Source organism: Acinonyx jubatus, chromosome C2, assembly GCF_027475565.1.
Source record: "Acinonyx jubatus isolate Ajub_Pintada_27869175 chromosome C2, VMU_Ajub_asm_v1.0, whole genome shotgun sequence".
Lineage (NCBI taxonomy): Eukaryota > Metazoa > Chordata > Mammalia > Carnivora > Felidae > Acinonyx > Acinonyx jubatus.
This window is the reverse complement of record NC_069384.1, coordinates 22,439,654-22,466,595: the sequence shown is the minus strand read 5'-3', so window position 1 is coordinate 22,466,595 and position 26,942 is coordinate 22,439,654. Positions and strand designations below refer to the sequence as shown.

The 26,942-nt window shown below is 32.4% G+C and overlaps 1 protein-coding gene across 4 annotated transcripts in view; it reads left to right on the top strand.

The window, feature by feature from the left end:
• Positions 1-26,942, top strand: part of NCAM2 (neural cell adhesion molecule 2) — a 517,977-nt gene that overhangs the window by 451,145 nt on the left and 39,890 nt on the right. For 3 of the 4 annotated variants that reach the window (XM_027041783.2, XM_053220659.1, XM_053220660.1), the window contains 2 exons: positions 3,595-3,716; positions 13,488-13,668. In XM_027041783.2, the coding sequence (XP_026897584.1) occupies positions 3,595-3,716; positions 13,488-13,668 (303 nt within the window). Of the gene's footprint in view, positions 1-3,594; positions 3,717-13,487; positions 13,669-19,669; positions 24,999-26,942 lie in introns of those variants that run through there. The other variant, XM_027041785.2, reaches the window with a different exon arrangement.

Genomic DNA, 26,942 nt, shown 5'->3' with positions numbered 1-26,942 from the left:
CCTTTCTCTTCACTTGCAAATTTAAGGGATTTTAAAATTCATGGAGGTGTTTCAATACTCTGGGGGAGTGAATTATGTCTTTGTTGAAGTGGTTTCTGAAAATGGTGGCATCTAAGATTTATAAAAATAACTTTGCTCTGGAACAAGGCAAAAAAGAAAAGGTGTACTACAATAAATACAGCGAAACTACTCTTGGGAAATTGTCCCCATCAGCAACGTGTCCTATTCATTTGCTGTCTGATTAATTAGATTGTAAGGTTTAGTCTATAGTCTGTGAGAAAGCAAAAACAGTGACTATGTAACATGTCCAATATTCTATTCTTTTGATGAGACATGACCATTGCCTTTATCCCATAAATTATATAGGCCCTAACTGTGAGAAAGAGGCACCATTAAATAAGTCCATTGCCATGGTGACTACAGAAGACTAGCTATTGTAGCCTTGTTCCTGCTATTATCCTGTTTTGGGGTGTTGTAAATCAGTTGAATTATACAAAGTTAAGGTAAATTTGCAGAGACTTCTGTTTCCTTTATGTTGAATAAATTATTTGAAAACGTGAGAAAATTTGACTGTGACTCAACAAACACTGTTATAAAATCCATGCATCACCCTGCTTGTTATATACACCTACTAGGACAGTCAAATTGGCCACAATAAATTATCTTGCCCTTATTTGTGACCAACTCTGGGTTCTCATAAAATCTGTCAGATGCCTTCTCTTTTCTCCACGTCTGATGCCTATGTCTTTTTTCAGCCCCTCGTTATTTTCTCCCCAGAATGACTACTGATACATCTTGACTTACAATCATATTTTCAAACCAAAATAATTCTGGAGTGACTTTACACAAATATAAACAGATCTATCCCTTCTCTACCTATAATCCTTAACACCAACCTTCACCTTTGCACCTTCTGTCCACACACACATCTGCCTGCCTGACCTGCTCATACCTCCTTCCTCTGTGGCCACAGTGCCATCTGCATCAGTAGATGGAACTTGAGTTTGGTCATACTGTTTTCTCATTCCAAAGTACTGTGCATTCTCTCTTGATTCCTCTCTCCAGGTCACTGCACATCAATCCCCAAACAAGGCACGACCAGTGAGACCTTGGCTAACCTCTCCAATGTTTTCTCCTCTTTTAACTAGGCACACTACCCTTCACTCATAGAACACCATCCTTGTTGTTTCACCCATAAAACTCTACTCTTTTACCCTTTTTTATTTTTTTTATCTCTTCTTTAAAAATTACAATGCTTCTAATCTCTTAATGTCCTGCTGTTGACTTGCAGACCTCTGTCCTAGACGTTGAGACTTTAAGGGTCAGGTCTTAGTTTTATTTGATAATACCCATGTATTTTATCTGCTTCTCAAGATTTTTTTGAAGTTTAAATAAGATGATATATGCGGGGCACCTGGGTGGCTCAGTCAGTTGGGCAACCGACTTCAGCTCAGGTCGTGATCTCACAGCTTGTGAGTTTGAGCCTTGCTTAGATTCTGTGCAAAGCCTGAAGCCTGCTTCGGATTCTGTGTCTCCCTCTCTCTCTGCTCCTCCCCCTTCCCCACTCGCACTCTGTCTCTCTCTCTTTCAAAAATTAAAAAAATAAAAATAAAAAATAAAAAAGATGATATTATATACAAAGTACTTAATGAGTCATAATTATCCATTATTACTTCTTGATTGTTATTTATATTATTATTTTTGCATAAACATTCCACTGTAATGGCTGATAGAAACCATTATTTTAATCAATTCCTTTCTGATAGACATTACATTTGTTCTGAACTTTATTTTCCTTTCAAAGGAAGTAGCAACTGTAATGGAATCACAAATTTAGTATATTGGGGTTTTTTTTAATTTTTTAAATGTTTGTTTATTATTTTTGAGAGAGAGAGAGCGCGCGAGAACGGCAGGGGCAGAGAGAGAGGGAGACACAGAATCAGAAGCAGGCTCCAGGCTCTGAACTGTCAGCACAGAGCCCATCATGGAGCTTGAAATCAGGAATTACGAGATCATGACCTGAGCCCAAGTCAGATCCTTAATCGACTGAGCTACCCAGGCACCCCACAAATTTAGTATATTGTAAAGGTTACATATAGACATAAATATTTTAAATACATATGTTAACTGAAAATGCAGTTTCTGCTATATAATTATTATCTCAAAATGCTGTTATTAAAATAATATGATTACAATATTATTAAATTTATACTGTACAACACAAATGTTCTAAAATTCAATTTAGAAATTATACTAAACCAACCAAGTATAAAATCCATTTTATAATATTTAGGTTTTCCCATAATCTCTTATTAAGTCTTTTAAAGAAATTATTGTACTGCTTTTTACAGACATATTAATTCCTTTATTGAAAATACATTGAATAGAAATCATGTCATGTCTTAATATATGCACACTAATTTAATTTATTTTAATGAAGAATCACTCCAAAATTCATCTATTTGCTTTGTTTCTATATGACCCTAGTAAAGACTATTTTATCATTTACTTATCATTTATTTATCATTTACTTGCATGTCAGCACACCCAACTGGCATATTTCCTTAACGATATGACTTTTCTCAAATGAACTACTCACTACATAAGGTTATAAACACCATATCAAAAAAAGATAACCTGCTGAGAATAAAACTAGATTCTCCATGTTTGGAGGCATTAAATCATCTTCACTGTATTCTGCTTAGTTTGTCTTGACATTCCTCTGACTAGACCAATACTACAAGTCTGTGTAACTTTGAAAATGAAAGCATACCCCGTGAAGGTTCCTCCGTTATTACTATATTCATATCTATAAGGAATTGGAAGAAATAGGGGAAGAGGATGCCAGTGTTGCCAAAGGACGTCACATAAGTGACACGTAGCAAGGAGTTCCCATTCCAAATTGCCAAGCAGTGATGGCATCCTTCGTATAGAAAACTTTTATATTTCAGTAGATCCTGTTCATATTAAACATACAAGCATCTTTGTTATAAGACCACCTCCATGGGGAGAAACATGAAAGGCAAGTATATTCGTGAAGTCAGAAGAAAAAATATGTATATTGGATGGAACACGTGTCTATTGATTGGATACTATAAAATTTCTGTATTCAAATCTGTATCTCGTTAAAAAAATACTCATTAAAGCAGATAAATAATAGCTAAACTATTATCTTTCCTGGTAAGTGTATATCCTATATAGTTTGATAACTTCATATGTTTATAGTAATACATATATACAAAATAGTTGCCAAAATTACATTAATAGTATTGTGCACTGTTAAGAACATGAGAAATAAAGCTTATGCTTGTATAATGCAATACTATTCTCAGAACATTTGCACATCAGTATAAATAATATTTTGGTTCTCAGGTATCACGATTTTGTCATGTCACTTCTAGATTTGTGAATGTTGCTGTTTCTTGGGTGGGGAGAAAGGATCAGGGTTTTATTACAACAAAGGGCAAATGAAAAATGGTAAATTCAGGTTAAAATCATTTTTTTTTACATGACAGTGTTCTCTTTATTGAAATTCAGTTTATCTAGGTTTCTGAGATGTGTGTAAAAATCAAGGATGTTGTATTGTTTATTTAGGTGAACCAAGTCCTCCATCCATACATGGGCAGCCAAGCAGTGGGAAGAGCTTTAAACTCAGTATCACCAAACAAGATGATGGAGGGGCTCCTATTTTGGAATACATTGTAAAATATAGAAGTGTAAGTACCTTTTTTATTATCGTTTGTAAGATGTTTTCAAATTGCATTAAATTTGCATTCGATTCATTGACATATTGGGCGAGAATGCACATTAAGTAACAATAATAAACAGTTCTCATAGGAATTCGACTGCTAATTGTCCATTGATGAAATTCATCATTGTAAATTGTGAAATACTTGCCTTTTCTTGGGTAAAATCACATCATTGATCATCAGAATAATGACATGGTATAAATCTTGTGATTTTTAAACTTTGCAACATTTGAGAAATGAAGTAACATTTTCCCCTTGTTTTTCTGACAAGTTTAGCAGGATATTTTCATTTTCCATTCTGCTTGATATTAGTAACTTCAAGCTAAGCCCCTGTTCTGAATTTTAGTTATTGTAGGTATTTAGCTATTGTATCAAAATACTTACTTTATTTTCTTTATTTTTATGAATTAAGTTATTAATGCCTTAAATAATACCTTAATTGTTTGGTATTAATCATTTCATTAAAAAACAAATTAACCGTAATCAACATTTAACAAAGTATGGCCACATTGAGCTTGAGGAAGAAGGTTTGTTTTTTTTTTTTTATTTTTCAAGTTTAATAACACTAGCTAAAATGGGATCTTGGACAGCTAAGACCTGTCACGGGACTTAGATGTGTAGGAGATAAAGAACATCTTCTGGTTGCAGAATGGTAAAGAAAGTAGCCCAATGGACTTTGCCTTTGGCTGAAAATTATACCAAAGGCCACTAAAAGTGACTTCTCTTAACAACTTTGCCATAAGTACCATTCATTATTTGTGTCTGCTGTGGAATATGTTAAAAGTGAAACAGGGGCGCCTGGGTGGCTCAGTCGGTTAAGCGTCCGACTTCAGCTCAGGTCACGATCTCACGGTCCGTGAGTTCGAGCCCCGCATCGGGCTCTGGGCTGATGGCTCAGAGACTGGAGCCTGCTTCCGATTCTGTGTCTCCCTCTCTCTCTGCCCCTTCCCCGTTCATGCTCTGTCTCTCTCTGTCTCAAATATAAATAAACGTTAAAAAAAAAATTAAAAAAAAAGGTGAAACACAATTTTAAATTAAATTTTGTGAAGTTTATTTATTAACATTTATGATGATCCCTATAATGCAGTGTCAATTTTATGTTTATGTTTACTGGACGCTTATTTTAATACTTCCCTAGCTTATTATAGTCTTTTAAGTAATTGCTCCTTAATAGTATATTGATGAATCTTAACTATTTTCCCACAAATTCATAATTTTCTAAATTTAATAGTCTTTTTAATTCAAATATCTAAGTTTTAAAGGTTAGGTAAAAAAGGAGTTTGATTTTGAAAAACATATTTAAGTAATTAATTTTAGACATCAGCCTTTAAATTTAAGATTAATAGCCAGGACCCCTCTTTGTTGCAGGTTTCATGCTGGGAATGATGAGCAGCTGTGGGTGTTTTGTGGCTAATTGTCTATGAAGGCTTCATGCCTCTACCCTAAAATAGTTCTGAATGGCTCACCAGTCTTTCTATGAATTTGATTGTTTCATGCTACTCAAGCCAGGTTTCATGGCCATTCTTATTTGACCATCTGGAAACTCTTTGGAAAGGAAAGAGTCTCTTTGGGTCATAGGCCTGAACAGAATTCATGAATTGGACTGGGAGAATAGACCTCACATGCAGATTGTGGCCCGTAATTGAACCCAGAAGAATTTATGGCATAAAATACAGGTGGATAATAAGAATTTGTAGGTAATCCCAATAAAATTCCATGGTGAACATTGAGATGCAATAAGGAGTTATAAAAATATGTCTAACATATTTTCTATAAATGTAATTTTTACCTAAAGGTGAAGTTTGACATATCCTTTCTGAAGAGTTGGATATTGGAGGGGAGCCTGGGTGGCTCAGTCGGTTAAGTGTCTAAGTTGGTTAAGTGTCCAATCCAAGTCGGTTTGGCTCAGGTCATCATCTCGCAGTCCACAAGTTCGAGCCCCATGTCGGGCTCTGTTCTGACAGCTCAGAGTCTGGAGCCTGCTTCAGATTCCGTGTCTCACTCTCTCTGTGCCCCTCCCCCACTCACACTCTGTCTCTCTCTGTCTCCTAAAAATGAATAAACGTTAAAAAAACGTTTAAAGCTACATCTCCTATCAAAGTCACGTTGGAGGTTAGGGGTTTAACATATAAATTTGTGGGGGGAACACAATTCAGTTCATAACAATGGTTACCTGTCATGACTCCTGTGTATCTCAAAAGACACAGTATTGGCATTTTGAGTAGTAGAATAGTGGGCCATCCAGATATCTACCTCTCATTACAGAATGTTTAGTATCCTTGCCCCCACTCTTTATATTGCCAGTTGTGTCCCCGATCATTATTGAAACCAAAAATGTTGCCTAGAGCAGATTAAAATTGGAACACAGACAAATTTGAGTTTCAATAAATTTGTACCTTCAATTCTTTTTCCCTTCTCTCCCCCTCCAAAACTAATAGTAGCAAAGCCCTGTTTCTGCTATTTACTAAATATCATTTTTTACCCTACCAGGAAAAGAAGGTTTCAGTCCCTTCTCAATTCCATCTTACTTCTGTCTTGCCATACCCCTCCTCTTTCCAATCCCCAGCCCTTTTTAACTTTGAAAAAGTGCTAGAGGGTTTGTTTTCAAATATCATAATGAAAATAATTGGTTGCATAATTAAAACATAGCTACCATTGACTGATAATCAATGACTGTGTTATCAGACTTACTAGTGCTTTAGGATGGAACACTGTTTTAGCAACAGAATTTTAGGCTCCTATGGCAAGATTTATAAAGTAATTCCTCTCCATCCCTTTGTGTTTCAAGGATGGCATTTCTCACACTTGAATATCTATTTTTATTTATTTGTTTATTTATAAATAATATATATATGTGTGTGTGTGTATATATATATATATATATATATATATATATATACACCACTAATAAAGTGAAGGGAAGTGGGAAATACAGTTATGGAATGACTAAGTCACTGGTCTAAAAGACACACTATAAGGAATAGTCAATGATATTGTAATAGAGATGTGATGTGTCTGGGAAGATGGTAGCTATACCCGCAGTGAGCATAGCATAATGTATAAACTTGTTGAATCACTATGTTGATTGAACGCCTGAGATGCATATAACATTGTGTGTCGACTGCACCAAAAAATAAAGTAATACTTTTTATTACTTTTTAATGGGCAAACTGAACCTTACAGAATGTGGGTAACTTGATGGGCATGGGGAACAGATATCAGAACATAAGACTTTATAATCTGAAGAGTTCTGCGGCACTAAGGGTTGAATTAGAATCTGCCTATGGAGATTATATCAGCCCCTCAGACACTGTCCCATCTCACTTCAGTTAGCCAACTCTGTGCCTCCAAAGTACAGCCATTCTGATCTAGTTTCCCTTTTCCATATCATTTATGGTATGCTTTCTACTCCCACACATTGAAATAGCTTCCATATTTCTACTTTTTTTTTCCTTCCTCTTCTTCCTTCTCCATCCTATAAACTTCAAGCTTTACAGGTCCAGTAGGAAATTCCATAATTCAATGTAGATTATGTTACTATAGCCAAACAATAGCAGATTTTAGGAAGGAATAGTTTTCTCCACACTTTCTTTCTCAACAGATTACTTCTTTACATTTAAAAACTTGCATGTTCAAGATTTGGTGGCTAGATATTCGTAGCAGTATTTGCCTTGGTATTTGCACTTGTATTGAAATAGTAACGATTTCAGAAAGGTTTTTAATCATCTGTTCTCTTTGTATGATTCCAAGCCTCTTCATCTATTTGTTTGTCAAACTCCATGCATTCCACAATGGACTGAACTGCAGTTGAATAACTTGAAAAATTATATATCCATATGCAGTGCATGCTTTAATTGGAATACCTCTATGGAAACCAAATAGTGGAATTTAGAAAGTAAGCAACATCATAAGGATTTTTCACTTGACTGCTTGTTAGACATTATCTTTCAACTCCCCATGTGCATGGGACTAGATGTTTTATAATCTAGAAACAACAAGATCGAGTGTTGATTTCTGGCAAACACTGAATATAATTATTGAAGCTGCATTTCATGGGGATGAGGACAAGTCAAGTCATATCCTAATGTAGAGAATGTGTAACTTAATGTAGATGAGGAAACACATACTATTCTATGTTATCATATAGTAGATAGAGCACATGGCTTTGTTCAATTACTCATTAAGAAGACAGAATTTATTAGAATAGAACTAGAGTGGTAAAAGCAGAATTATATGTCTCTGTGGATTCTTTGGGAAAATTAATGTCTCTAACAGTAAGTCAGTAGGATTAAACCATGTATTTGGAGAATAAAGACAAGCTTATTAATCTCATAATGTGTTTGGAAAAATGAAAGAAGTTACCTTATGTACAGAATATTTTACATCTATTTTGTAGAGTCAATGTAACTCCATATAATTTAATAAATAGTTTTTTACATGCTTCCATGAGTTTTTCACTGTTTTCTTCCTAATTTGATGATAGCTATGGGATCATAACTATCACTTAGTGTTCACATTAAATAAATTTCCTGAGCTAAGAAGGGCTAAAGAAAATTGGTTGCTTAAAATCAATTGTGAAGAAGTTACTTTAGGGACTAGCAACAGTGCTCTAGCATATGTTTCTGAGTCTTGATTGACCTTCTTAAGCTATTTGGAGTCTGGAAGGTTGTATCTCAATGGCCATAGACAGGAAAAGATAATTTTGAAAAAGGTCTTAAAATAAAAAAAAATGTAAAATTGAATTCTTGTTGTTGAGATAACTTATTTTCTGATTAATTATCAATAATATTAAGAACTTATGATTAACTTATGTTTAGGTGAGTACTCTGAAATTTATTTAAAACCATCAGTATAAGTTTGAAATATTTTCAAATAATAACTATGGGCATTAAAGAGTCCTAAGCTTTTTGATAATTTTTCTTTGCTGCTAGTAAAGAGGATGGGTTTTATTCATCCTCATATTGATAACTTCAAAAAGACTACTTGTTACCTGAATGAATAAATGCATCAATGAATCAATGAGTAAATAAGACTCTGTTGAACAAGTTTAAGTAATTGTATAACTAGATTAATAAATATGAGAAACAATGGATGCAAAACTTGCACTGGGTGAATTTTTATGGGTTATGAGAACACAGAAGGTGATGAATAAGAAAATCAGATTTTAGTTTTCCCCAAAGAAACACATGGGTCATGGAGACTAGCAATAGATTAAGTAGTAGGGTCCAGTTTACAAAATTTTATCAAGCTTTAAGACATGAAACAAAGGCACTTTGAATCAGTTAGGATAATAGAAAAGAAAAATTGGAATTTTTTAAATATTTATTTTTGAGAGAGACACAGAGGCAGAGAGTGAGTGGGTTGAGGGTGGGCAGAGAGAGAAGGAGACACAGAATCCAAATCAGGCTCCAAGCTGTCAGCATAGAGCCCAATGTGGGGCTTAACTCATGAACCGCGAGATCATGACCTCAGCCGAAGTAGGTCACTTAACCCACTGAGCCACCCAGGCACTCCGAGAAATTACAATCTGAGCCTATTATACTTCAATTAAAAGGAAAGAAAGTAGAATTTGAAACTTTACTAAAACTCTCCAAATTTTGTATCTTTTCAAATCACATTGGGGTGTATGTGTGCATGCATGAGTGTGTGTGTGTGTGTGTGTGTGTGTGTGTGTGTGTGTGTGTGTATGATTGCTAAATCACTTCTCTCATATTCAGAGTAATGAACGGAACTGTAGAGAATTCTGGGGCCCTTTGTAAAGTCATATAAGTATTGAATAGTTGAATCATTGCTACCAGGAAATCCAGGAACCAGAAACTACCTTATATGCAAACAGAAAATCTTAAAGCATAACACAAGGGAGTCACAAGAACCTTAAAATCAATCTAGTTAGTATAAGCTCACCTCCTCTATTGTCCTCTGTTATTATATTTATTTAGTTTTCATTTAAGATGATGTTGCCCATATATTTCCTGAGACTTCAAAAAGGATGAGTGAATTACTTCTTGTTATAAATAAAAGCAGCCAGGAGTCCTGTACAAACAAACAAACAAACAAACACCCTCTTTTATCTCTTCTCAGTTCTCCTCTCCATACAGTGATGGCAAATATTTCCCTGTATGCTGATATTACGATTTTAATTTTTTTTTAACGTTTATTTATTTTTGAGACAGAGAGAGACAGAGCATGAACGGGGGAGGAGCAGAGAGAGAGAGAGACACAGAATCGGAAGCAGGCTCCAGGCTCTGGGCCATCAGCCCAGAGCCCGACGCGGGGCTCGAACTCACGGACCATGAGATCGTGACCTGAGCTGAAGTCGGACACTCAACCGACTGAGCCACCCAGGCGCCCCGATTTTAAAATAACTATTAAAGAAAGCTCTTAACTGTCATTTGGCCCTATCTATTTTCTGAAAAAAAAAAAAAAGAAAAAAAAAAGATTGCTTAAGAGAAGCTATATCAAAACAAAATGACCATTTTTCTTTCAGTAGCTGCCCTTCAACATTTAATTGGCTTATTAATAATAGCCCTATTCAGCAAATCATCTCATTAAGTTACCTAGGGGAACATTTTGCAACTAGATTATCCTAAATTATTCCCTAGGCATTTAAATTCTGTAAATTAGGCACTCCACAAATGGATAATTGAGATTTTGATACCTAGGGGAGTATTTGGTAACACCCACTTTAATTTTTTTCCTATTCCCTGGGAATAGCAATTAGGGGATTAAAAAGCCTCCTTGTCTAATGTTGAATGGAAAATGAAATTGACTTAAATTGGGGGAAATATTAGAACTCCCTTTGGTTCCTTATGCCATCAGTCCAACTATCTAAAGTGATGGAGGGGCTTTTAATTTATCATGCTAAGGGCTTCAACAATTAAGAGTTAAATGATGGGTAGTTCAAAAGAGACTATCTGCATGTCTTGTGCTTGTCAGGAAGTTTCACTTCAAATTCTCAATTCCCAGAAATAGGCTTTTTGAGGATTACGTGAAGGACATGAAGTCTATCCATCCCTCTGAAGAATAAATTTTATCCTGGGTAATCCACATCTCCACTAAGATTCAAAGCAAAACTTGATTCTGAATCTTCACAAAAATATTCATTCTCACCAAGATGAGAATAAAAATAGTTACATAGAATTTATGGAATTTATTGGAATAAAATGAAGGCTATAGGGGAAACTCTCTACTCCTTTGTATACCTCTTGTCTTTATCTAACCTTTCAGTTCACCTGCTTCTCACCCCCTCTTTCCTATATACAGTGTAGAATAATCAGATTTTTATGTTATATAGATTTTATTGTGTCTATGTATGGATGTATATGTATATGCACATATATGTATAATATCATCTAAAATTATTTTTGAATAAATGTTTTTAGCTTTAGGTTTTTGGTCAATACTTACAGTGTTTTTACATTTACTGAAAATAATGAACCTATAGTGTACATTTTTATATCTCTCAGTGGTTGTGCATCTTTCTGAGATTTTCAGTCATTGTGTTTATTTTTGCATCTATACTTCTGTGAAAGAAGATCGCTTCTTTTTATTAAGTAGGTTAAGACAAATGAAAAATGGCACTGGAGTTTGTTATTTCCATTGAGGGTGACATCACTTCCCCAGAGGAGACATTCCTAGTCCCTGTACTCTATTGAATTTCCCTCTTTAATGCTCCCAGAGCATCCTTGGTCTTTCAAAGAGCTCATGTCTTTATTTTGGACTGGCTTGTAAACTCCAAGGTGAGGGTATTGTACATGTCTTTTTCACTATTGTGTTCATGGTTCTAGTATAGCCCCACTCCCCAATAAAGGCTGAATGAACAATTAATGAATGAATTGAAAGGTGTTGGGAAAATCATGGCTATTTGGTACAGCTGTCCTAAGCATTTCAAAAGCACACACCTTACTTCTTTTCTTAGCCTTACTGGTCATTTAGTGACTTCCAATTTACAAATATCCTGGCCCAAACTATTCGGTTTTCCAATGCCTTTTCAGTACATCTCATAATACCTTAAATAGTACTGGAAAACAATATATAAACTTAATCCATTGATAAGTTTCAAAAGCAAAGGTAATGCTTCTTGTTTATCCTAAACTTTTAGGTGCTTTCCTGAAACCCATGGCTTCATTAGGGATGTTAGTATCTTTAGTTTTAGAAGAGATATCAAAATAGGCTTTGTAATAGGTGGTGCAAAATAAAAAAAAAAAATAAAAAAACTTCTATGTAACCAAAAATAATTAAGTAGGAAAATAGAATCATTGTATGGCATCAAAATAATAATGTCTTCTTGTCTCATTTGAATGGATAATTCATGTTTGTAGTCCATCAGTTTAATGCAGTCATGCATTTAACTTGATTTTGGAGCATAAATCCTCATTTTTCATCATAAATGCGGGAAACATTGTTATGCTTTATTGTTAAAGACACATTGTAAAATATTGGCCCAACATAAAGTAATACTGGGCTTGTCTCTGAGGTTAAAAAGATATAATATTTTCTACATGTCATTTATGTACCATCTATCTATCTATCTATCTATTTATCATCTATCTATCTATCTACCTATCTATTAATATGGCCAGGCTCTAATTTACTTACAATCATGTCTCTGGGAAATTCAAGTTTACAATTGCAGTAATGATTTATTAAAGACATCATTGTAGAAAAATATTATTTTATTTTCATACAGTTATTATGAAAATAGGTTCTCCTTAATAATAGCTGTCATTAGTTAAGTGCTTATGATCCCTAAGGCCCTGTACTATCCAAAGTACTTGATTTTCCTCAGTGCTCCCATATGAAAGCTGACAAAGGCAGCTGATTACTATTATTCTGTAATAGAGATGAGAGAAATAAAGCAAAGAAGTTAAGGAACTTGCCAGTGTTTAAACGGTTAACATGGCACACCAAATGTTAACATTGTTTAAAATTGTTTAATTCATTAAATTATATATATATACATATACATATATACATACTCTTTACATATATATAATCTTTATATATCATTCATTAAATTATATATATATATGAACTCTTTCTGTGTTAATTATAATCATAGTATATATTTAAATAAAGGGTAATTGAAATATGTTATTTAAAGCATTTATTTTAGAAAAAGAATCAGGATTTAAGTGTAGAATGTTCAAGGGGAGCATAACATTTTTTTTCTGATGCTAGTAACATTTTTAACAGGTAATAATTTTTCTTATATGTTGTTATACTATGAGTCTAAAACACCAGAATAATAAAAATACTAGTGGTAAATTACATATATAAAAAATATCCAGGCTACATTTTATGTCCCCCAACACACACCTCAAATTTTAAACAATAGTCTCTGGCAATTAATTTAATGGATATACTAGGCTTTTTCTATAAATCATGTTGAATGTTTTCTGTTTATATGACTATTAGCAGTCAAAAAGTGGCTAAACAGCAAACTGATGTCTGAAATAAAAATAAAATCAACAAAGATGAATTATCTACCACTGAATTGTCAAGACTTAATTATGAAATCATCACCCTTTGGCTAAAATAAAAACATTACACTTTTTATAGAAAATTCTTAGAAATGACTTCATTGATAAAGCAACTTTATTTATCCCTGTCAATGGTAAAATATCTTTTTTGTTATTAATAAAACTATTTGTTCCACCTGAAGATAAATTAAATTTTTTAAAAACCACAACTTTAGTGTATGGGTATTTACAAAATATATTTGTGTTGCCTCTACAGAAAGATAAAGAAGATCAGTGGCTAGAGAAAAAGGTTCAGGGAAATAAAGACCACATTATTTTGGAGCATCTACAGTGGACAATGGGGTACGAAGTTCAAATTACAGCCGCCAACAGATTGGGATATTCAGAACCGACAGTCTATGAGTTCAGCATGCCACCAAAGCCCAACATTATTAAAGGTAAGCAAAACTCTATGCTTTCTTAGGATGAAAACAAATAGGATACCAACTTTTTGCAACTCCTGTGGATTTTTCCTTAATATTCAATTAAGGAAAATTGTATATATCTTTGTATATATATAAAGATATTTTTATATATATTTCTTCTATAATTTTATAGAAGGAAGTGTAAATTCTGAGTTCCAATCATGATTATTGTGACATGTCTTACTCAAGATTTCCTAAATCATTCTTGCCACGGGGTTATTATTAACTTGTAAATACACCATGAGAATTTCAGTGGTTGAAGTAGTGAGGAGAGAATGAACAGAGGGACAGGATGGAAGGTAAGAGTGAAGTGTCAAAAATCAACATGAAAGAGTTCTTTTGAGACCAGAAAATCTTTTGTAAAGAAGACAACATCTCTACCAAACACGTGAAGGCTGGTCCTTCACTTTTGGGAAAATGCAGTCAAAGATGATGACACCATCCATAACGGATCAAACAAGTTGAATTTAGAAAGATAGAATCAGTCACATAGTAAGGCAGAAACAGCCACAGAGGTAGCCCCAGAAAAAAACTATAACTAGAGTTTCAAGGAGGCTCACAACCTTGCAGGACATGCTATATTGGTATTCACAGCACCCTGGTGGATTCTGCCTTTATTAAGTAACAGTGCTTCCGTGATTATATGCTAGCAATACTATCAAAGTCCACAGGAAGGATATTAACATTTTTTTTTCAGATACATGCTATAGAGGTAAAGGTGCAAGAATTTGTCCTGATTTGTAGTCTTATTTGAGTTGTCACATGGGTTATATTTTAACATTTATCAGTCCTTTAAATATATCTATAATATTTACAGGTAAATTTTATGCATATATGTAGAAATATACGTAACATACATATATTCTTCATATGTATATATGTAGAGCTGAAAGGAGCATATTCATAAGCATGGCTTATTGAAGTCGTATTAGAGTATCAGTATTGGTACATAACATTTTTGAGACTGGGAAAAAATAAAGTTTGTCAGTTCAGTCATGCTCTTTAACTCTTTTGTAACTTCAAATGGATATTAATCTCATTATTATGATTTTGTGATATCGCACATCTGTTTTTAATTGAAAGCATCTTTATACAGTTAATCTTTCTGTTAAAAATAATTACTGTTGCTTATATGTTTTAAAAATAATTGATATTTTGGCTCTGTATTGGTAACATTAATTAATAAGTGCCTCCAAGTATAATTTGAAAGTAGGAAGTTGGGAGCATCTAGAACTAATTTTGATATCATGTTATAATGTTTTTTTTTTTTAATTTACAAATCACTTTTGCATTTATTATCCCATTATCTCATTCATATATCTCTGAATCTGTATTGAACAAGGAAGGCTTATACTTATTTTACAAATATAAATTTGGAAGGTTAAGGGATCTGTTCAAGGTCAGCTACTTAGTCATATGACAAATCCAATACCCTTATAAGATGATAGACCCAAGAAGAATGGTTGAATATGCTATCAAGTTCATTGTCTCTGTGAGTTTGATACATCAATAACTCTACAATTATAATGTTTTATGTTTGTAATAACTATCCTCTATGCAAATATCAGCAACATAATATAAATATGATTCTGAATATGAGTCAGAATCTTCAAAGGTGGCTTGCAACTGTGTATTCCCATTTTCCTAAATCTTTAATTTAGCTCATGTGTTTGGAGGAAATAATTGTTTTTATCAAAATAAAAATTAATATTGTATGAAGTTAGAAGGTGACATTTTAATAACAGTTTATAAGTAAAACACAAACTGTAAAACAAATAATCAATTTTAGACAGGTTTGTTTATATTATACTTCCAGAGTCCTTACTATTTTATTAAAAAAATATTGTTAATAAAAAACAAAAATAGGTATGGACAATAGGGTAAATAAATAAGAATATATATATATACACACACACATATATATACATATATATGTATGTGTGTTTGTATATATATACACACATCTATACACACACAAACATACATATATAGGCACAAAAATATCTAAGATATATTATGATACATTTACTATAAAAACATATTTTATTCCAATTTCAGAATCACATTGTGGGCAGGCAGTACCTAGAAGGAAAATGGAGAGAATTATGGTTTATAGTTTCAGCTTTGCTGTTGTCACTTAATTTCTCTCAATATGCATTTCCTCATAGCCAAGCGAGTTACTTCTGGTTCTTCAATGGTAAAATTCATTCATTTGTTCCAGATATTTATTGGGGTTTCGCTTTGTGACAAGGACTGAAATGAGTATAAAGGAATGACCTGTGAAAAGTACAAAACTGGCCCCTGCCCTCAAACACTTTACAATCTAGTAGGGAAGATAAACGTAAAATTAGCGTTAGAATGACCACTAAACAATTACAACTAAGAGACAGGCTGGTGCCATATGCTGCCATGAGGGGGTTGGCAATTATACCTAACTCGTGATGGTAGGGTAGGGGTTAGGTAGGGGCAAGGGAAGCGTTCCCTTAGAAAATACCTTTCCTGAAGAAACCCACAGGAAATGAGCCTTCTGGGGAAGGTGTCATATATAGAAGAAATCTCTAAAAGAAAAAATAAATTGATCTGCTTTAGGAACTGAAAAAACATTACTGAAGAGAACCTGGAACCGTGTGAACAAAGATAAGGATAGAGAGGGACCTGTGACCCAGATAATCCCAGGTCTTCTGAAAACTACATAAACACTTTTAAAAGAGATCCTGAAAACAGGAAGAAGTCGTTTGAAACAGGGGGGTGTTATGCATAGATAGGCATTATAGACAGATTAATCTTGCTCATATGGGTAAAAGAAAGAGATGGATAAACAGGAATGCTTGAAAAAATAATGATGGCAGTAGAAAAAGAAAGCCATGGATAAATCCTGGACACAATGTGTATTTAGGTTAAGCTTACATGTGTAATAGATTCAATTCAGTAGATATTGATGACTTTTGAGTTTCTTTTCAGTTTGGTATCCATTAAGTTTGAAATGTCAAGTAGTAGTTATATGTGTGTGTATAAAGATGAGAAGTCAGTCCATAGCTTGGAAATATACATTATGATGATAACATTAACAGGTGAATGGTATTTGAGGCCTGGGTGAGGATAAAATCACACAATGAGTAATGCCTTATCTCTATGAAAAAGAGTTGATGTCTGAAATACTCATTGATGTCACCCTAGAAGGGTGATGAGTGCAGCATCGATGTTCAAGGTGTACTTCTTGGGTTACTAAGGAATAGAGGATTAAGAGTTGTGCCCAAAGGAACTGTGATATTATACAGGAAGAGGAAACCACACCACCATACCCAGTGAGAGTAAGATGTTGTAGAATTCCTGGAAAAATAAGAAGACTGTAGTTATGAAGGTGAGCAGAGAGGGGAGGGAGGGGAAACAGTGTCAGAAGGGCTTTAGGATGAAAAAAGTTGGAATGTGTTTCACAGCTGATGAAGCAGATCATGTGGTCAAGGAGAAGTCAGACAAAGCTATCTGAGAAGATGGGAGACATATTTCTTCCCCCATTAAACTGTGTTGCTGATACAAAGCAATTAGGCACTTCCTGGAAAAGGAGAAATAATAAAAGATTAATTCATCTTTAAGAATCCACTGACTGCTAAAGCCTCGTGGAAAGCCACATTAAAGGCATGCCTTTATAGTTTAAAAATTGTTCAGTTTAACTGTAGAAGGTTTCATGGGGCGGTTTTAAAGACTGTGATGGGTGATGGTGAATTTGGGAGCCTTTACACCCACAATATCCTATAGAGTTAGAATTATGTATTGGTAAAATGAGGAAAATGATCTTCATACATCTTCATCAAAGTTATTCTTGTGGCTTTATAATTTCTTATTCCATTTTAAAATAAATATTATAAATTCAAGCTCAAATCTGAAATGAGTTCTCTGTAATAAACTAGCAGAACTTAAGTCTTTTTATTCAAATTTTAGAAGATGTGAAATTTACAAATTAATTTAGTTTTAATTCATTTTTGGTGGCATGCATTGTAAATTGTCTAAATAAGTTTATGGGCTTTTGAATTTGGAAAGTCATCGCTTATGTGCATTCCATGTATTTAATTTTTGGTAAGCAGCAGGCTAAATATAGAGTACATGTATTCATTGGGCTGAAGAGCTATTTTTTTTCACAATATGCTCACCTTAAACTCATATATTACATATTACGTTGATAATAATGGTTTTTCTATGCATGTACATTAGTGAATACCACATTTCTCCATAGTTTATTATTGTGATTTAAAAGATACTTTCTGATGAATAATATTTTCTCATTTTCACTCTCAACGTGTTTATTTTGAAAGATGTATTTGTTGATTTACATAGAAATAGAGTGCAAAATCACAATTGTATTCCCTTTTGGAATATTCATACAGCATAATTCCATCTCATTTATTTATAAACAATGAGAATATTGAATAGTTATAACAAATTCTTATAAAATGATTATAAATCTATAAATGAGAACCTGATAAAATGACATTTATTGATTCATTCTGTAATTTTTATTACTAAATATACTACTCTTTTAAAAATCCTTGGAGATGAATTTATTTTGAAAAGCATTTCCCACCATTTCTTTTGGTTTTGGTTTATGACATTTTTAATACCGTTTTTTTTTAACCAAAAAAAGACCATTTTTCTTTTAGTAATTGCTTCCTTTTCTGATTTTGTTGCTATGAATTGAACACATGTCTAATTTTAGCATTATCAATATAATTTGATGACAAACAATTCCATTCATGCATTGTTTAGATCTGATGGTAAAACAATTCTATCATCTGAATTCAAGCATGTAACGCATCTTTGAGAGTTCCTCAAATATAAGAAGCTGACAAAGAAATTATATAAATCACCACCACTAAATAAATTGTTAAAAATATTCAGGTGTGTGTGTGTGTGTGTGTGTGTGTGTGTGTGTATTTACATGGTGTTTTTCATTATACTTCTAATGAACTGTACAGTAAAATTATTTTGATGGCACTCAGTCTAGTTCCAAGCCACACTAGTATACCCTTGCAGTTCTGAATAACTCAACATGAACACAAAAACAACATATTCAAGTGCATGGCAAATGCAAACATGTTTTCTTAAAGTTAAATTTATGATCTGTTCAGAACATACATTAGAGAAATTCTAAAACAATGGTGAAATTAAAGTTCAGTTAAAATTGGAGAGACCTTTATTTTAACTATTTGGAAATCTCAGTCAATGCTAAATATTAATACTATACCCAAAACAATATTCCTTTGAATTTAGCACATAATGAAAAAGTATATTTTCATGATCCTTTGTTCTCAAAATTATTTTTAAAGTGGTACAATGACATATGTCTAGACCATGCTTATGGTCAGTTGGGTCAATGCACCTTGCTTCTACCCTTATGGCAAATTTCCATTATGAATATGTCATTTTCATGGATATATCTTGGTAGTTTATTCATTGTTAAAAATGTAACTACTTTTATTAAATATTTCTTCTCAGATATGATGGTAGCAAAAAGTAATATCGGTAAACATTATAGAATATGATGAGTTCATATTTACAGTAGCAATGTGAATTTACCAGTAGCACAGTGAAATGACAGGTGCCTTCTCACTCATAAGTTGTATCTTCAATAGAGAATAAATAAGATACTTATTTCTAAAGAATCAATGACAGAACAACTGTCTGATTTATGTGAAATAAACTTTATTAATATTGAGGCTCAGTTATGTTTTAAATATGTGACAACTATTTAGAAAAGTTGTATACAGATTTTAGCCATTCTTTTTCTTGTATCAAAATAATTTTTTTGTAGGAATTTGTAATGGCTTTGTGTAAATCTTGCATTAATTATTTTCTCTTTTTTTTTCTTTCCCATTGTCACTTTTTTTCTTTTTCTTTACTTTCATGTTGTAACTCTACTCTTTTTTTCCTTAATTATTTTATTCTTATTCTATTTTCAAAAACAATTTCCGTCATGCAGATAAATGCTGTGAAGCGAATAAAGGCGAAAATGGAAGCCAGTCATGGCAGCTGAATGCTGCTGGGTTTTCTTTCATTATAGCCCTCAGTTTGTCTTGGATGTTTTAATGTTGTTGTTATATGATATTTACTTTTATGCCCTGCAAATTTACAAGGCCAATCTCATATTATGATGAAAGTTTTTCTGTGGTCCAACTAATTATGCATGTATTTCACTCATGAACAATTAGCCTATTTTCCCTTCCCCAAATTGTCAACCTTTAAAGTAGATAATTTGTCAGAAAATCACTGAAAGAAATAGAATCAGGATTGTTTCTTCCCGGATGCAGTTCATTGCATAACTTGCTTCATTCTGAAGTTTCCTTTAGTTTCTAAAGTTGACCTTGTTAAATATCATGTCACTCTTACTTGGAACTTAAGCATTTGCTACATCTAATCTTCTCTCACTTGATTATTTTGCAAAAATAATTCAATATCCATGACCATACATTGTATTTTATTATGTAGAATTGTGGATCTTTTATATTGGTTTTAATTGTTATTCTTTTAAATGTAAATTTCCAACTTTATGGACGTTTATAAAATTTCATGGTGTTTACCATTTATATACAACAAAAGCTAATAGCTTTTATTATATTAGATATGTATCCGTACTGTGCTGCCTATTTTCATTTTTTTGACCTAAAATATCATAAGAAATAAAAATGAAATAGTTTTCTTCTTTTAAATTTGAACACTAACTTTAAAATATCCAATTTAGTAATTTAAATATGAATGTGTTTAAAAAGTTGCACTCTGTTCACTGGATATGGATTGTGCTATGAGTTGGCATTGAGTATTGATTTTCTCACAACATATATGCATACTTCTTTATTACAACTTCCTGGACACAAAGAGTCCGTTTCTTTGTAAAGACCAGAGAGAGAAGCAAATATTTTAGCTACTGCTTGCAAGAAGATGAAATTGAGATGAGGAGGTGTTACTACATTTTTCAGAGGAAGCTATATTTGAGGGATTATCACAAGCAATGACGTTAGTGTTCAATTTTCATTCATTATAAAATGAGAAAAGTGTTTTGTGTTTTTCACTTCTAACCACACCCTGCCTAGCAAGTAATTCTTACTACTCATTCAGGACAATTAGAAAGCAAGCAGGTTTATGTATATGACAAGAGTGACCATACTAATGTGCGAAATTAAATTATTGGATTTTGGGCTTTGAGATTCACTCATCAAAAACTATTTATTTTGTTTCATGAAAGTATTCTTTTACTCCTTAAAACAATAGCTACAGGATCCTATAATGTAAGATCTAAAGCTAGATTTCTCTTTAGTAGTCTGTCATTATCTTTTCTAAACTCTGCTGTCCACTGCTGTCCTTTTTTCTTCTCACGTAGCAACAGACCTTTAGAATGCAGGAGTAACCCAGCCACAGATTAAACATGCTTTTGCTTCCTTCCTTTCTCTTCCACTGAGACAAAGGAATATCCAGACTAATGCAGTTTGGGGAATGTTCTGTTTTTAAGAAGACCATAGCCAACATTTTAAAATTATTAATTAACCAATTATAAGTGCATAGTATGTCTATTTTTGGAGAAGATATGTAGATTTGTTGGTTACTAATATGTAGAAAGCGCTAGGAAAGAAAAGAGTTCCAATAACTCTTCGAGGAACAATATTTCCTGTTTACCATAATCTGACTGGACCTTTTCAAGAAGATAAATGTTTCCACAAGAAAGTCCGGTAGAAATTATTTAGGCTAGTATATGATAGCAACATAATTTTGTGGAGAATATGGAATATGTCTTTCATAAGATACCAGAGTTGATTTTTTTTATTTAACATTCTACGACTCAAAGTAACCAACAGTGGTATGAAGAATGCTCAAAGTCAAGTTTACATGGCACTTAAAGTGATATTTTGACAGTTGAGAAAAGAATTTAAAATTAAAAATTTATTGTCTCAGCATAATTATTTAACACTTATTAAATTCTTCATTATTTTTTGTAAACATCTCAGTACAGATCAACGTTTTTTCCTGAACTATTTTTTAGGGGTGGGGAGGAGCAGAGAGAGAGGGAAAGAGAGAATCTCAGGCAGGCTGCAGGCTCCAGGCTCAGCACAGAGCCCAATGTGGGGCTTGATCTCACAACCGTGAGACCATGACCTGAGCTGAAATAGTAGGATGCTTAACCAACTGAGCTACCCAGGTACCCCAGATCAAGTTTTTAATCCTGAAATTAATAAGTAACATTTCATTTGACCAAATGTTATGATTAGAAGAGCAGTTATTTTACAGTTCTGAGATATGCATAAATTCTTGAAAATAGATCTTCAGACATCTTAACATACAAGCTCTGTGTTTAGCTTATTTCCACGGGAAATAGGAAAGCACAACATTCTAAACAGTACAGCTAAAACAGTTCAATAAATGAGACCTTAGAGATTACAAATTATCTTCTCAGATTAAAAAAATCTTAATAAATATGCAAATGTTGCTAAATTATCTTTTTAAGTCTCTGAGTTTTAGTTTTGTTATATGCAACCATGTAATCTGACAGTCTAATTAGTATCTATCTATAGGTCTAAATAAAATAAAATCCTTTGCCTGAAACATATAAAATGTGAACTGTGTGTTAAGGTAAGTTTTATGTTAATCATTATATATAATCAGAAGTATGTGTCTATGTCTGTTGATGTGTATATCATATCTCCAAATATTAAATCATTCCAGAAGTTTGTTTTGATCATATTATACCGGTTATAAATTTAGGTTGATTTACTTAAGGATGATTATTGTATCCGCATATGGAGCATGAGGATTAACTTCTTATATAAACATGAATATCTCCTTGTTTTTCTTCTCTCAGCTCTTTACTTGTCTATCTTCTTGCCTCCTTTTATCATTTAATCTTACTGTTTCCTCTACTTCAGACAAAACTCTAATTATTTCTCAGATCACTGGCTTGCCAATACCATGGGCCAGATATGCCAACAGGCTATGCCTAGGAGATAGCAGTAAATTCTTTCTTACGAAACTTCTTACATGGGCAATTTAGGTCAATGGCCATTTTTCATCCTCTTTCTTCTCATATTAGTCATTGGGAATAACTGTATTTTATAAATGCTACACACCTACTGTTTCCAAATAATTACACAAATGAATATATATGTATTCATTAGTGATAGACATGGACAAGGTTAATATGTCTTATGGCTTTATTTTTTTTAATTTCTCTTTTTTTTTTAGCCTAAAGTATCTTAAGTGTTTTTTTAATGCAATAAATACATATAGTCTGGACATTGGATTAACAGTTTTGTATAATTTTAGTGGTATATATAAAATGAATTCATGCACAAATAATTTCATTGCCAATCATTTTTACTATTAAATACACAGAATTTTTTTAAATTAAGAATTAAAAAATACAAGTACATGCAGTACTTCATAGGTTGTATAGTTTGAGTCAAATGGATTTATGATTATTCATTTATATTTAAGAAAATACAGTATGTAAGACATAATTAATCTTTTTGGGATCTGAATGAACTCTTTTAGATATCTGAAAAGTATTTTATTTCTTAATATGGTATACATACCCTAAGAATGGAAAAGTAAATTTTGAAATTACAAATTATCTTGGTGATTTAAGATATTTATATCACCAATACAATCATTAAGTATGTCTGGGTTTAATTTTCAAGAATAGTTAGGTAATGTTACATATAATAATACTTTCAGTTTGAAGTAGTCGAGAAATCTTTCTAGTCATGTAAAATTATCAGAAAATTTCCACCTGTTTGGTTTTGGTTTAGATATTAGTAGAGCTTTAAATAGTGTGTTACAATACTATGTAAATAAATATTATTTATAATCTTCTTTAGCCCTTATATGGTAATTTTACTTAATGAATAAAGATATAAGATCATGAAGGTCATATCTAATTGTATCATTTTATGTATTTTATTATGGCTCAAAACAACCTTTGAATAAGTACCAATGAAGTAGGTTTTCTCTAATTTTGGCTTGTTTCCTTGCTTCCTTCCTTCTTCCTTTCTTTTTTTCCAATTCATTCTCTCTAATATTCTCTTTCTCTCTCCTATATTCCCTTTTTTTTCCCTCCTCTTTGTCTCTATTGCTCTGTCTTTCTCTCTTTTTCCCACCCCCTCTAGGTTTTGTTTCCTCCCTCTCAATTTCTGACCATGAATGAATAGGGTGTATTTTTTCTACTCCTTTTCTGTTGATCAGCTGGTAAATTTTAAAATCTTAGCATTCGTGGTGGGGATATATATCAGAAAACCTTCTGAAAGGCTAATGCATTGAATGGATAGCTCAAATTTGCATATTTCACATGATTGGAGATGCAAATATTCTACAAACAGCCCTTGAAATCATTTCAGTATAACTTGAAGTTGGTAAAAATTCCATTTCCAAATCAGCTGTTATGTCATAAAAAAATAGAGTATTATTTAATCACTATTAATACTATAATTCTAATTATATTATAATTCAGAAGATATTAGCAAGTAAATTTCAAGAACTAACTAAACACACAAACCAAATATCTTTCTAACATCTAATTAACCTGATCTCTTCTGGTTTACTATTTAAATTGGTAGAATTAAAATTTAGAGTTAACATTTTTTTAACTTTTAAATATAAAGCTGTAGTATTATTTCCTTCTCATTTATTGTACTTAAAAACTTGATGAAATACATAAAGGTTATAACACTATATTAAGCAACACCTCAATTCTTATCTAAGGTAAAAAAATTCAGTAATCTTAAATCTAATTTAATTGTTCTGAAATAAGACCGAGATAGGAGTTTAATACCAATCCTTTGTTTTCCAAACACCTTTGGTCTTATATTCTTATCTAAGATTATGAGTTGCTTAAAGGTTTTTGGTAGTAATCCACTCTTCCTTTATGGCTATTAACTAATTTCACAGCCTAAATTGAAAAAAAGTGAAATAACTAAGGAAAGCACATATGTGTAAGAGTACTATATCTATGCTGATCTGAACTGTAAACTGATGTCCCAATGGCTTCGTTGCTGGACTTTTATTTTACCTAATTTTTAAAGATAGGTTCATTCAAGTAGAATTACTTTTCATTTTAAGTATTAACTAATTGAATGTATTAAGTTTAGGTATATTGTAAAATTTCTTAATGTGTGTATGTTCAAGTTAAATTAAGTTATTCTTTATCATTCCACTTTAATAAAAAGGATAACAGTTACACATTGCGAACACTGCATATATTAAGAGATGGAATCTTTTTCTTAATTATACCATATTTATTTTTATTCTGTATGTGAACTAAATGGATACTATGAAATAAATCTCTTAGCTAATCTTTTTTTTTAATGCAAGCAATTAAAAATTGCTATTTTAAGTAACATCCATGATTCATGAACTTCTTTCAGAATATTGTTATCTCACATCTTACACTGATTTTATGTATAACACTTGTGTTTTAAAGTGACTGTTTCTGACCATTTTAATTGCATTTGTTTTCATCATAGCTTATTTTCTTGAAAAAAATGTGCGTTATAAATGTATTGTCTTCAATATCATCTCTTATTTAAAACCCCGACATAATATCCAACACTATGTGTAATCCTATGCATGTGTTTCATAGTATATTAAATGTCATTTTATTTTCTGTACCTCTGTGTCTCCATTGTTGTAATAAAGAAAACTGAGGAAAAACTTCGTTATATGTGTTTTCTTTATTACTGGTACAAATCTTTTATGTCCTTGTGTGTTTTCATTTCTAACTTGATCAAATCCAAGGTCTCAGTGTAATAAATGTATAATCATTGAGTGACTTCTATTTGGGGATAAATAATATATCATCAGTAGACTCATATTGCAAAAATAATTTAGAAACACTACTAAATACTGTTTCTTTCATAGTAAACTAGTTCCAGAGTCTTCTTAGAAATGTCGATGACTAGTAGGAGGCCAAAGTAATCAGACGTTATCTTAATAGAATACAGGAATATAGTTAATAACTTTAATAATGCAAGAATTGTTAAGTAGTTTCCATTGCTAGCAAACGTTTATAAAGGCAGATATAAATACTTAAAGAGATTTTTTAAATCTCCTTGGTTAATGTATTAACTGTAATTCGGTTTAAACATCATAAGAGTAAAGTTGTAGAAAATTACTAGGGTCCGCTGCTCATCCACACCCAAGGTATGAAACAAAAATGGCTTTGGTTTTATTTTTTAACGTGTACTGTGTCACACGCTGTGTGGAATGCCATACGTGCAATATTTCAATCACTCCTCATAAAAACCTCTCAGAAGTAAGTATCATTTCTCTCATGTTTTAGATGAGAACAGTGAGGCCTAAAGAAGTTGAATAATTTATGTAGAGTCACATTTAGAATCCAGGTCCTGTGCTCTTAATAAATCATTACGTTTGTTTTTTGTTTTAGTACTGAATCTGGGTTCAAATGATAATTTTTTTAGTGTTTATTGATTTTTTTTTTTTTTTTGAGAGAGAGAAAGAGTGTGCATATGTGTACAAGCAAAGGAGGGGCAGATAGAGGGAGAAAAAATCCCAAGCACTCTCCACGCTGTCAGCACAGAGCCTGATAGGGGCTTGATCTCACTAGTCATAAGATCCTGACCTAAGCTGAAATCCATAGTCGGAAGCTTAACCAACTGAGCCACCCAGGTGCCCCATAAATGATAATTCTTTATATGGAAGTTAAATTGTTTTTATAAAGTGAAAGAAATTGGTGGCTTAGACATAAATATTTATTTCTCTTATGTAAACATCGTCAAGTACTTCATTGCCAGATAAAAATGAAGTAGTATAGAAATTACAAAAGAGAAAATGTTCATTTTCAAGATATGCATTATTTTAAAGCACACTTAATCTTTCTTATTTCGGAATAGCCCACTCTCAAATGTATATCTTAATATATATATACCACCCATTAAAACATATGAGTATACATTTCAAAATGAAAATTTTTATATAGTATCTGTGTTTTGTTATAATTTCTGAACTTCTTTCAATTAAGTAGTTACAGAAGTTTTGTACAGTGGGAGAGAATGAAAGTTAAGTAATTTTTCTTTGTTCTTATTTTTATTTTTCTTGAAACCCCTTGACAATAAGATAGTATCAAATGGGAAGTATCTGGGAATTTCTGGACATTTTTACAGTGACCGTCACAGTAACATTGCATTGATCTATTAGCTTTATATTATTTTATTGTTTGCTATTCTCATATTCTAATCAATACCATTATCTTATTA